This window comes from Etheostoma cragini, chromosome 7 (assembly GCF_013103735.1).
Source record: "Etheostoma cragini isolate CJK2018 chromosome 7, CSU_Ecrag_1.0, whole genome shotgun sequence".
NCBI lineage: Eukaryota > Metazoa > Chordata > Actinopteri > Perciformes > Percidae > Etheostoma > Etheostoma cragini.
This window is the reverse complement of record NC_048413.1, coordinates 15,839,035-15,851,848: the sequence shown is the minus strand read 5'-3', so window position 1 is coordinate 15,851,848 and position 12,814 is coordinate 15,839,035. Positions and strand designations below refer to the sequence as shown.

At 40.7% G+C, this 12,814-nt stretch overlaps 2 protein-coding genes across 2 annotated transcripts; both read right to left on the bottom strand.

Annotated features, from left to right (window-relative positions):
* Positions 1–170: 170 nt before the first annotated feature.
* Positions 171–4,618, bottom strand: mkrn4 (makorin, ring finger protein, 4). Its single transcript, XM_034877906.1, has 8 exons — positions 4,346–4,618; positions 3,385–3,513; positions 3,049–3,281; positions 2,879–2,961; positions 2,533–2,786; positions 2,342–2,449; positions 1,127–1,226; positions 171–1,023 (listed from the first exon to the last, which is right to left on the bottom strand). The coding sequence occupies exons 1-8, from the start codon at positions 4,408–4,410 to the stop codon at positions 886–888; spliced, it is 1,110 nt and encodes a 369-aa protein (XP_034733797.1). The 5' UTR covers positions 4,411–4,618; the 3' UTR covers positions 171–885.
* Positions 4,619–4,779: 161 nt separating this feature from the next.
* ppardb (peroxisome proliferator-activated receptor delta b) lies at positions 4,780–12,521 on the bottom strand. The gene is made up of 8 exons (XM_034877904.1): positions 12,128–12,521; positions 9,992–10,387; positions 9,733–9,884; positions 9,478–9,616; positions 8,761–8,963; positions 8,228–8,434; positions 7,883–8,126; positions 4,780–6,713 (listed from the first exon to the last, which is right to left on the bottom strand). Exons 2-8 carry the CDS (start codon positions 10,326–10,328, stop codon positions 6,466–6,468), a joined length of 1,530 nt encoding a protein of 509 aa, XP_034733795.1. The 5' UTR covers positions 10,329–10,387; positions 12,128–12,521; the 3' UTR covers positions 4,780–6,465.
* Between the last annotated feature and the right edge of the window lie 293 nt (positions 12,522–12,814).

The window sequence follows — 12,814 nt, the reverse complement described above, 5'->3', positions numbered from 1 at the left end:
TCGCAAGTGTCATGATATTCACTAAGTTTCTGCTCGACACCTCCACCTAGTGGTAAAACCTTATACGGTAGCGACAAAGTAGAAGTAATAGATTCTAGCTTCTTACAATTCAATTTTACTAATCTGCAATTATAATATTAATGAAAAGCAGGACACGCAATTTCAGTGATAGAGTGTGAAGCAATGTTTTATTTTCTGTGTACAAGTACAACTCGTTTAAAAAGAAATAAAAATCTTATACAGTCCATATTCTTACCAAAACTAGAAAAAGGGTCTCATAACATTACTTTTAGCAGGAATCGGTAGACATTAGCAAGAAGGGTAAAGCATACTTTTCATCTATAGACAATTAAAACTACCATCCACAAAACACTTTAAAATATCAAAATGGTGCAAATTGCTCAGAAGTCTGAATGAGCACTCCCATTAATCATAGGTACAGGGGAAATTAACATTCATGTTTAAACAACTATGGCCACTGGAGTGAAATAAATCCAAAACTAGATAGCCACAGATTAACCACAAGATTATTAGACCAAGTAAAGACGCATTACATCTGGGATGCTTACATAGAACTGGAGCAAACAAACCAACCGCAGAGAGCCGAGTGTACACGTCCTCAATTCCAAACAGACTGTAGCAAGTGATTTCACAAGTTAGTTCCTCTCTGGTTGAAAGAGTGCTAGGTCAGTAAAATCACCAGCTGTAGTCGGACCAATTTAAAACCCCAACACACTGGGCGGTCCATGGTTGACATCCCGGATCTTGATCACAGCTGCTCATGAAGTGGTTTCCATATCGTCAGAAGGGTCAAAACACAGCCATGTGTTCTTGGGCCAATTTAAATCAGGACCCCTATGCAGTGGATCCAGTCACTGAAAAAGCTCAGAAACCATACTCCTCAGATAGATAAAAAGGAAAGCCAAAGTCGTCTTCATCATCGTCGTCGTCGTCACCGATAAGGGTCATGGCTATGAAAAGATTAAGCAGATCTACACCATCGTAGTCCTCTTCTGTATCATACTGTTGAGCAAAAAAAAACAAATGCAAGGGGACGGTTAACACATTATATCATGTATATCGATGGCAAGGAAACCTGATTGCATATAACAGGGATTATATTTACCTGAAATGACCTGTGACGTGCATGTTTGTCATGGCGATAAAGACACTCTGTTTTGAAAGGGCAGCATCTGTACCGGGTATAGTAACTGCATCTTCTCTTACTGGAATCACAGAGAGACAAGACAGAACAGAACCGGAGGGGGATTTCAGTAGCTTGGTCATTTCTCAACAAGATTTCCATTTTGACATAACACTTGTAAGTAAAACTTGCATGGAAACAAGGCTATGACTAAAAGAACAAATTTAGAATAAAAATAAAGTATCCCCATTTTGTATTCAATACAAAAGTAGGACCTTTAGTAGTCATAATAGACAGCGTTGGAGCGTGACAGTATATCCAAGCCTTCAGGGTAAGTCTAGCACACCCTGTGAAATGTAGTGCTCTGGTTACATTTCTTTAAACCAATAATAAATGTCTTGAGCGACGCCAAGAGCCTGATGCAGCACTGTTGCCTCTGCAAAATAGCCTCAGGAAGGAATTTGTTTCGGTGGAACATGTGCACGTAGGAAGGCAAGCTCTGGAATTAAAATGGCTCTACATTGTGCAATGAGAATTAAAAAAGAAAAAAAAAAGAAAATGTGTGATTGTCAGTTCTAGCTCAGAGGAAGTTTCCCCAAATCTACCAGAGTTTAGATTGCAAACAAAGAACGTGGAGGGTGAGGGACATCCTGAACTATCCTGTGAATAAAATGTCAATATAGACTACATGTTTCATTTCTCTTTAATTTCATGCATTTCCTGTTAAAAAAACATGTTGAGACAAGATCGCCACATTGCTTTACACCTCAAGAATGACTCCTACCCATTATGGAATTCAGCCAGACATTTGTCAACTTATTTTGGACCATATTTTATTTCTGCCACCTTAAGACTTATTTGGTGGCTTTAAAAAAAAAAGAAAGAAAAAAGCTTTAAGTTGCTGAGGTGATTTAATCACATATTACAGGCAATTTAGGCCTTTGGGAGGTTTTCAATGATCGCAACCAAGTTTCATTGCTCAACTTGACCGTAACTACAGCATGTCAGCTAAAGAAATAACACTTAAAAAGGCAGTGGATGGATGGGCAAGAGCTGAGAAGGCAAGCTGGAGTGGCATGTCCCAAATGAAGAAAATGGATGAGTGAAACCTATGTACAGTACTACACACCATGTACAAAATGTTAAACTAAATTGCAAGCCATTATAAAAAAAAAAAAAAAAAAAATCCTAAATTACCTGAATTTCTCTTTGAAGGCAGCAATCAGGCTTTCCTTTGCTGGTCCTTCAACCCAGTGTCTGTTAGGTACATAAAAGGCAGACCTCACTCGGCACTGTGGGCAGCTCCTGAGGATTAAGCATTAAACAGACGTCAAGTCAAATTTCGTTACCGGCGTCGTCAGATGCAGTCAAATAGGAATGGAACCTACTTTACCACCTCCGGCCCAAGGTCTTTTGTCTTCCTCCAGGTCATGATGCATTGTAAACAGAAGGCGTGATTGCAGTTTGGCAAAATTCCAAAAATGTGGTTTCTTGGATCAGTCTTTTCATACACCTTGTCCATGCAGATGCCACAGGTCACATTTTTACTCTGAAGGAAGGACTCCATTTCCTCTTTATTCCCCTGGGTACTAGAAGCCGCCGCAGCACCACCCTCCTCTGTTGTCTCGCTGGAAGAAATCTCCTGAACACAAAAACTGGGTGGTCAGTATAACCTGTACTGGGTTCAACTCACCAGTACGCCCTGTAAAAAGATCACTTAAAATTTAAGCTAACCTGCTCATTTCTTCCATCACATGCTTGAGCAACTTCTGAGCTCTGGATCAACTCCCAAGAAGCAGTGCGGGCAGTGTCCATATCTGTATCGGCAAAGTCAGTCAAGTTTAAAGAAATGTTGACCAGATTCATTGTCACCCATGAAAGAAAAGAAAAGAAAAAAAAAAAACCTGGTGATTGTTCCTCAGTAATCTCTGTTGCCAGGCGCCCAAAGTGAGGATTTGAGTTATTATCCGACAATTGTGATCTGCTGCATTCCCGCGTAGATGTCACCTGTGCCTGCAGAAAAGCAGGCTCTGAACCTCTTCTGTCAGGCAGAGCATAAACCTCCCCGGTGGAGGAACCGGTCGGCACTGAACCTCTTCTACCCGCTGCCACTTCAGATTGAAGAACATGAAGATACCTAGTGGTGAAAAATATTTAATAAACTATGTTAATTTGGGTGCATGACATCCACTTTATTTTAGTTCCATACAACTGAGGGATACAATGGGGGGGAACCTTACCTACAGCTATCACCATACCAGCATCCACCTTTCTGAAAGTACCTACATATTTGGGATGACTGTATAGCTGGCCATTCATGTCGATAATTACACCTTGGACCAAATCTGCAAGCGCCATTTATAAAACGCCTGTAATGAAAAAGCAAAGTGACTGAATAGCAGCTGCATATTTATACATAGCTAGCCATAATATCAATACATAATATTCAAAGTGTGAGACTTTATTTTATAAAAACCTGGAGTTAGGTTAGTTCAAAATGTCTGGGTTCTAGTCCTAAATCTGTCAAGTCACAGATCTGTCAAGACTCAAATCTTTAATGCTGTCAAAATAAACCCAATTGAATATTCTCGTATGACCATTGTTTATGGATCTAGCAGTGACATGTGGGGACGTAGGAACACAACTTGTTAACCCGAACACCATTTTGTCTATATCTCTCACCGGACACACGCACCTCTTGTGTTTACGTGGTGCCGGAAATCCATCTGTTGCAAAAAGTTTGTCACCACTCAACTTAGTTATGCTAGCTATGAATGAGTGAGTGCGTGAGTATACCATACATATGGTTGCCCAATATCTGAAATTAACGTTAACGGTTAACAGTTTCGGCTCATACTTTAACGTTTTAACGTTAGCTCGCGTCAGCTAACTAACGTAAATCCTTCCCAGGGTCACACGTATTCCCATGACTAGCTAACGTTGCCCAGGTTTTAAACATAAACCAAAATGCAACTTTGTTTCATTTTAGTTAGCTAGCTAGCTAGAACTAAAATTACTCGTAGGTAAGTGATTCATTCAAATAATGCAGCACGACAGCTTTTAAAAGTAGCACAGATTATTGGTGGCACTAACGGTCAAATTAGTTAGCTAGCTACATGAACGTTTCTTAGTAAAGGAGCAACTGCTTTCCCACAACATGTTCACTTTAATAGCTTTATGATACAACCAAACTCCGCTTACCTACAGATACTTCCACTACGGTCCATCCTCCGTGTGGTTTGAGCATGCCGCCAAAACCCCTCCATCTCACTATCTATCTAGCCAGCTAAATAGTTGTCAGCCGGTTCCTTTTACCAATCAACTTAGCAACGAGCGTGACGTAGACGTTAGTAAATGACGTATTCCAAATTCCCATTCATCCATCCATTTGTCTAAACTCACCCACAGTTTGATTGGTTCTGGTCCATCATACCAAGACCAGGTACTACTTTCAAGTGAAATCAGTTGATAAACTGCAGGTTATGTGACATATCTGTATCATAAAAAAATGAGAAAATCATTTTTTAATATTTCTAATAAAGTTTATACGTGTGATGTTACTAAACTAGCTAGATCTGCACATAGGTTACATGTGACTATAAAGAAGAAATTATTTCAAGTCTTAACACGTTTTTGTGAACAAATATGTCAATTCATCACTTGAGACAGTCATAGAGGTAGCTTACATCAACTTTTTGGTGTACTTTCTCGTTTTGTTGGCACAACGCACATCAGCCAATAATATCAAATTTGCAACGTGTACTGATAGCAGGAATTAAGGCAAAGGAAAAAAATGTCAGAGATCAGATGAGACAGTGAATAATGTCATAGATCATACAATATTAGAGGTAGATAGGGATCAGGAGACAGATTCAGAGAACAAATAGAGATTTCTGTAGGTGGATTGTGTGCACCAGTGCTGAAATACTGATGTCCATTCAAATGAAGTTTATGGGAAGAAAAAAAAAAAGTCCTGCAGAATATGAGGGGAAGGAAAACAGTTTGACAGTTATGAATCCTGGCTACAGTATTGTATAGATTTGACACTTTTTGTCTCTCCTTACGCGCCAAATCTGACTGTACACAGAAAGAGTAGTAATCAAGGACTGTGGCTATATCGTGAATGCAGGAGCAATTTACGATACCAGATGCTGGATGTTGATTTCTAATAATCAATTTTCCCAATAATGATATTGTGGTAGATAGTTTGCTGCCAAATTCCTCATCAAGGAAATAATTGTTAGCATGCTTGACAATATATTTGGTACAACCTAAACTAGCAAGCATGTAATATGAAAGGACACATACAGTATACATAAAACAAGATAATTCATGTTTTGCCTTACATATACAATCAACAAAAACAAATAATTAGGAACATAATTACAAAGACTAAACTAATAAAAAAAACTAAACTGTCAAATTTATGATAATTTGCATGTCAAAAAAGAGAAAAATAACATGCTGTCCCTTGTACTTTAATGGGTAATGTGTTTATAGTGTCAGTTTAGGGACAAAATCTGTGCAGCATAGTCCATTAGTTACCACTTGGGTAGATGGCTTTAAGACAAAACCTATATATATCTTGAATCTCCGCATTTATTGAAAAATGGAAACGGTATTGCACAGACAGCTACATTAAGAAAGCTCTACAATGCTGGAGCCAGCCCAGTTTGTGGTTATTAACCAAATGGCAGAGTAGCAGTCATTGCTGCTGCTGCTGCTGCTGATGGTGAAGATGATGATGTAAATAGAAGTCAATTTGTGCATCTTCAGCTTTACCAAAAGTCTGAGAACAATCACTCTACCAAAGACATTGGCATCTAATGAAACTCTTGCACAGTACAAACTTACTGTCTCTTTTCGATTTCAACAATGCCATTGGTGTAAGAACAGGAAAGGCTTTCCCTTCACAGACAAACACAGAGTCGAGGTGAGTGAGGAGAAGCTTTCTCTCTAGACGCTGTTCTGGGGTCAGCTCTGCTAATAGAATGTAACAGGAGCAGCCTTGGTGAGAAAACAAATCATTCTCTCTGTTAAGTGACCATTGTGGGAAACTAGAACTTGTAGCAAAATGATTCCAGATGCTCATCACAAACACACATAACACACTCACACACACACATTATTGTGCCGAGGGAAATGCTGACATTGAGAAGACTTTGTTGATTGTGTTAGCCCTACCACGTGCCTTTGTCTCACCTGCACGCTAAGATCCATGCCCATACTTGGAACAGTGCTTGTATTGAATGCAGTGTAGTATTATCATTGTAAATTCAGTCTGTAACAGTATTGCTAAAAGCAGTCTGTGCTGGAGAATTCTAATACATGTCTTTGTAGATCTCCTGTAGTAGAGGGTGGAGCGAAGTCTCAGACTCCGTCTTTTTGATCTTTTGGACAAGCTGAACGTTCTCAGTTACAAGCTGACGGAGGTCGGCCATCTTCTGCAGCAGCTTGGGGAAGAGGTAGGCTGAGTCCGAGTGGTTTGCCTGCAGGTGGAGGTCCAGGGCCTGGAGGATGTTGTCCTGACTCTGCTCCACCTGCTTCACGTTCATTAGTCCAGGACGATCTGGGAGAACAAGGAAGTCACAATTTACGCTGAGCAAACAAAGGGTTTCTGCAGGGTTCACTACGTCACATTTCACATGGAACGCAACCAATTTTTCACAATCATACTGACCCATCAATTTTGTTCAGTAGTAGAATTATATAACAGTCATTTCTGAATTTATGAGCTCATAATTTTAAATTCTTCTGTCTTGCACTGATTTATTCACTAACTGGTGGATGTGTGAAACACAATGACAAATTGAATTAGGTCAACCACGGACCTATACTACAAAGCAGTATTTGCGGTAACAAGGTAACTTCTGGTTCAACCTAGGGTTTAGTGTATCACGACGGTGGATCACTTGTTACCGGGTTAAATCGCTGTGGTAACTTATGCTGAACACCTAACCTGCATGTTAGGGTGGAGATTAGAGATCAGCCAGTGTAAAAGCACCGCCTACTGACTAATCAATACTTGATTTATAACGGCGTTAGTGTTCTTAGAAGATCCGGTGGCGTTTGTTGCGTGGAGAGAGAGGTGTGCTCATAAAAGTTAAAACATTTGGAAGGCATCATCCCCGTTAACATTTCCCTTTGGGTATTTTTATGAAAGATAAAGATTTTCCGTGGATTGAATGAAGTATTTGTTGGCTTCTTCAGAGGTGTGTTGCCAATGCGCACATCGGTTTGAATTATGTTTTGATTTTTGTTTTTTATTTGCGCTCACGGTCGCTTACTACTGCCAGCGTTGAAATAATAGGCTATTTTTTTGCCAGCTTTTCTTCCTGTTTTAGGAAGCAGCAACTGTACTGCGTGTCTGTGTTCTTCATATTTATGTAGAAATGTAGTTTGCACTTGTTATGTAAAATATGCATCTCTTGTAAATGTCGCTGGATTGGGAAACCCTGGGTTGATGGAACACAGTTTATTGTTGTTGTTAACTGAAATAAATCTAGGACATGTTGATATTGCACATGCACATTCACACTTTTGTGTCCCAATAGCCTGCATTGGATACTTTTATACTTACATTTTATGACTGACATTACTGAGAAAATATTTAGGACTTTTGTAAATAAAATGGAAGATCTCGCACGACCATTTAATAATGACATGCAGATGCACTGAACCTGACACCAAGCAAATATGACATTATTCATACTTTACTAAAAAATAATTCAGTCTCACCCCCACAGAGAATAATGGCAGCAACAAACAGGGCCAGGTCGCTGTCATCCAGCTCCAGAGCATTAAACTTGACAGCAAACTCAAACTTGGGCTCCATGATCTCACTGAAGGGCTTTCTTAAGCTGCGAAGGAACTCCCTGGTCACAAAGCCTTTTCCATTGGCCACCAACAGTCCATCTTTGTTCATGAGAGAGGGCAGCATGGCAAAAATAGCCTCGTGCACACCATACTTCAGTAAAGTCACCTGCAGAGAGCACACAGATAATTGTACATTAGTGCCTAAAATAATACAAACATCACACAAATCATCTTACTGTGTAGCACACTGAGTAGAAAGTGACTCACTTGGTCATTAAGGTAGAGGTCCACAAACCCTGGAATGCTCTTGGCAAACTCGGTGAGCTCTCGCACAGTCTCCACCGTGGTGCATTGGCAGCGGTAGAACACATGGACCCCAATCTCTTTGGTCAGGGGCGCACCTGGAACTAACTGGCTCCATACCAAACCACTTTCTGCCTCCCAGAGTGTGTCCATATCGTAAATCACAAACGGCTAAAATGAGAACAAAAATCAATTTCTCATACACAACCAATCTGTACCTTCCAAAGACTTAGAAAATACGAGGGATGACATTTTTGACAGGTAAGGTGTTGAGGATTAGCATAAAACACAAGACTGGGTTATATAATAACATATATATAAAAAACTACTTTGTGGTAATCTTATATATTACCAGACTAGGCTTTAAAACAGAAAAAGTTAGACTGATTATATGCATGTGTCCCATTGATGATGACCACGTGTTACTTATATTTTTCCATATATACTTTAAATTATCTGTAAAACCAGGACTGAGCTGTTCTGAGACTAAAACGTACTGAGGTGCTGCTGGTTTTGCCCGACAAGATGCTGCGGGACCTCTTCTTGGTCATACTGAAGTTCTTCAGGTAGGCTGTGTTAACTTGTTTGGCCAAAGTCTTCAGGTCTGATCCGCCTGGTTTGCTGAGATCCACTTCTTCAGCAAGCAGGCCTGCCACCAGCTTCTTCCTCTCCGCCTCAGGCATACGTCCATATCGGATTGCTACACACACACACACACACACACACACACACACGAAGATTTAAATTAGTTTAAATAAATAAGCCCATTTCTTACTCACTTTAGATTAAATAACATTATTTTAAGCTTAATAACAATAATAATAATAATAATAATAATAATGTATACTTTATTAGTCCCACAAGGGCGAAATAAAATGTATACTGTTATTACACGCAGGCCTGAAGTACACACACATGCTCAGTACCTATACATGCACTAATGGAGAGATGTCAGAGTGAGGGGGCTGCCCATGGAAAAGTGCCCCGAGCAGTTGGGGGTTTGGTGGCTTGCTCAAGAGCACCTTGACAGTGCCCAGGAGATGAACTGGTCTCTCTAGCTACCAGTCCATCAACATACTTTGGCTCGTACAGGGATTGTCCGACCCAACTCCCTACTGACTGAGCTACTGCCCCCCCCAACTTATTACTTGATTATTTTAAATAACATGGCCTAATATAAGGAGTTCATTTGCTAAAATATTTCCCCCTCTCACCATCATGGGACATTCCCAAAGACAGGCACTTCTGGAAGCGACAATATTGGCACTTGTTACGATTCTTCTTCTGAATCTTGCAGGAACGCTCACAGCGATCATATTCCAGTTTCATCCGCACAGTTCGCCTAAAAAATCCCTGAGTGAGAAACATTGCAATTGGTTCAAAATTTCAAATCAGAAAGCACAAAGCTGCCGTTATCAAACTTTGTAATCTGACATAGCTATCCTGCTCTGATAAACACACTGTATTACCTTGCAACCCTCACAGGCATGCACGCCATAGTGAAAGCCAGAGGCCTTGTCCCCGCAGACTTTACACTCGACGCTGATCCCAGCCCCCGTGCCGTCTTCTCGGCCAAGACGCAGCTGTTCGGACAGCGAGGGTGAGGAGGTATGCGACAGGTCTGCATAAAAAAATGCATGATTATTAATGCTCTGTCACTTATGTCATGCACTATTTCCAATGACTTTCCAGGAAGCAAGTCTCGACACTTTGTGATACAAATATTACCTGTATAGCTGGATGCTGCACTGTTGTTTTGCTTGCTGCAATTGTTCTCCTTCTGATCCAGACTCTCTTTCTCTTTTTTCTTCTGGTCTACTTTTAGGCCTTTGGAGGGTGGAACTACCTTCTTCCTCTTCTCCTGGTCTTCCTCATCATCATCATCATCACCTTCCCTGGCCTTTAACTCTTGCAGGTCTGTCAGCTCCAACACACTAGACCCTCCACAGCTGTCTGAACCTCCAGACTCTCCTTTAGGAGACGTCCACCTGACATCAGCAGCGTCCCGGGGGGATTTGGGCTTGCAGTGGCCGTTCACCCTGTCGTGCTGCTCTGTACCTTCCATGGTTCCTATTTAAGCTGACTCAGCGGCTCCCCTTCTGTCACATTGTCATCATAGTTCCACTATTGAAGAATATAACATTTTATTTTAAACAGCCAATATTAAAATGAACAATGTGTACTTAACACGTAAATTACATGCAGACCAAGAATGACCACCACATCCCTGTTAACAGGCCTCAAAAGTCCACATATCATCTACCTTGCTATCCAGCATGTGAGTGGTTAACAGACCACAATTCCAGTGACCACTCACTAGCCAAACTGAGAGGTAAGCTTGTCATAACACGTTGCAGAGCCAAAATGCTCCCGTAAATGTCTGTTTTTTTTTATCTTAGCAGAAATGCATATATAGGGCTATTTTGCTTTAGGTCTTAAGCGTATCACCTATAACTAAAAAAAATGTATTTACTAATCTTTGACAGTGTGTTTATTTAGGTGTTGTTTCCCTAGTCGGTTTTTATTACTACTGGCTGTGTTTGAGCAGCCAGGGAATGTCTCTGATAGTAATAGGCTTATGCCATGATATACACACACACACACACACACACACACACACACACACACACACGCACACACACACACACACACCCTGTGTAGGCATGCCTGGATTACCCACTAGGCAGGTGGAACAAACATGAAGGGGTCTCAGACCATTAACACCTCAATTGTTTATGAAGATAAATGTGCAACACTTCAATAGAGGTGGGTGATGTGCATACAATACCCTATCATGCATAATGTTTTTGGAAAGAATACTTGAGAATAGAGCTTAACAATTAATCAAAATTTTAGCTAAATCACAATGTGGCTAATTTCTTGCAGTGGCCATTCACCCTGTTCTGGCATACAAATCATATTCTACAGACTTAAGAAAGCATATTTTTTTTGTGACAAATCCCCACAATTATCACACCATAATCATTTAAACTCAATGATTAGCCAAAACACACCTTTAAAAGGGAACCCCTTATGATTAATTTCTATGAGAAAAAAAGCAGGCCTGGACACAAATATGGGGATTGGGACTGACATTAAAGTGCCCTAAACCTTCCAGCCTGCTCTCCACTATCTTAAAAAGTAAACTTTGTCTCTATTGGCGCTGGGAGACATCTGTATTATTGTTTGCGTCAGTTCCATGGTAGGGTGCACAGCGTACTTGGTGGCTGCTTTAAGGGGACAGGGTGCATGCACTATGTACACACTGAGCAGTGTTGTTCGCTGGTGGAGGGAGGTTGGGAAGAGGGCTTTGGGGGTGGGGGTTAAATATTTGCCCCCTGCCCCCTAGTGGATTAATCTGTCCATTTATGTAGCTGTGCCCTGACATCCACATAATCTACTTATTACAGATGTATTAATGTTTTCCGCATGAATGTTGTCATCAAATGATGGCAAAAACTGGGACAAAGTTTACACTTTGTTTTCAGAACGTTTACGTAACACAACACCTCGGATTGGGACTGTTGAGGCTTGTCTTCCAGCAAACAACCTGTCACACTGGTTCTCGGAAATATCTGCCACATTACAGTGAATTGTGTAGGTCATTGACAGGACTGTGACTGGATACAATCATTTGAGAAATTAAACCACGGCTAAATTATGAACATGGCTACCGTCAAACTTTTTTACTCAAAGTGAAACAATATTAGTCGGCCGTCGAAGAGAGTCGGCACAGCTAGCTGACTTAGCTAGCTAGTTAGCAACTAACCTTGAATGCTAAATACCACTAGCTGTTAGCGTGGCTGACCCACATTCCCGAGTGTGCCTTTAAAAAACGTTAGCTGCCTTGCCAAGTTAGCTTACCTTTCCCAATAGTGCTGCCGGTTCAGAAGACCTTTACGCTACGAGAAATACCATCAGGCAAAAAAACATGTAGAAAAAACAGTCCCAAGTCCTGTCCAGTATCGATCGGCTGTTGACAAGTTGTTAGAAGTCACCAGCAAGAGTTAGCTAGCTAGCAGCAGGGGCTAACGTCAGGCTGCTGCTGCCAACATAAGTTTGAGGGGATTTAGGCTTTCATGTAGCTGACAAATCGCTGAGCTCAAGAGAATAGAAAAACTATTTGGACACATTCGGTCGCTAACATATCACATGCAGATAAGCATAGTGAACTGCTAATCCCTCCCCGGCTCTCTTCTTGTTGTTCTTAGCTTTGCTTTGCTTTGCTCTCCTCCTCCTCCATCGTCGTCACATGCCAGGACACACGCACACGCACACATACACGCACGCGCACACACACCAGGCTGAATCCAGCAAACAACTTTCTCATGCTGTCAAGGTCTCTGTATTAAGCACTGTTGTTTCTGTACTCTGCAACATGGGGTATTTATTAGGGATCTGCACTAGTGCTAAAAAGATGTAGGTGAGTTGATCATATCTGCAGAAATAAACCCTTTGGGGCAAATTTTAGATTTTGGTCTAAATAAATAAACCTTTATATATATATATATATATATATATATATATATATATATATATATATATATATAT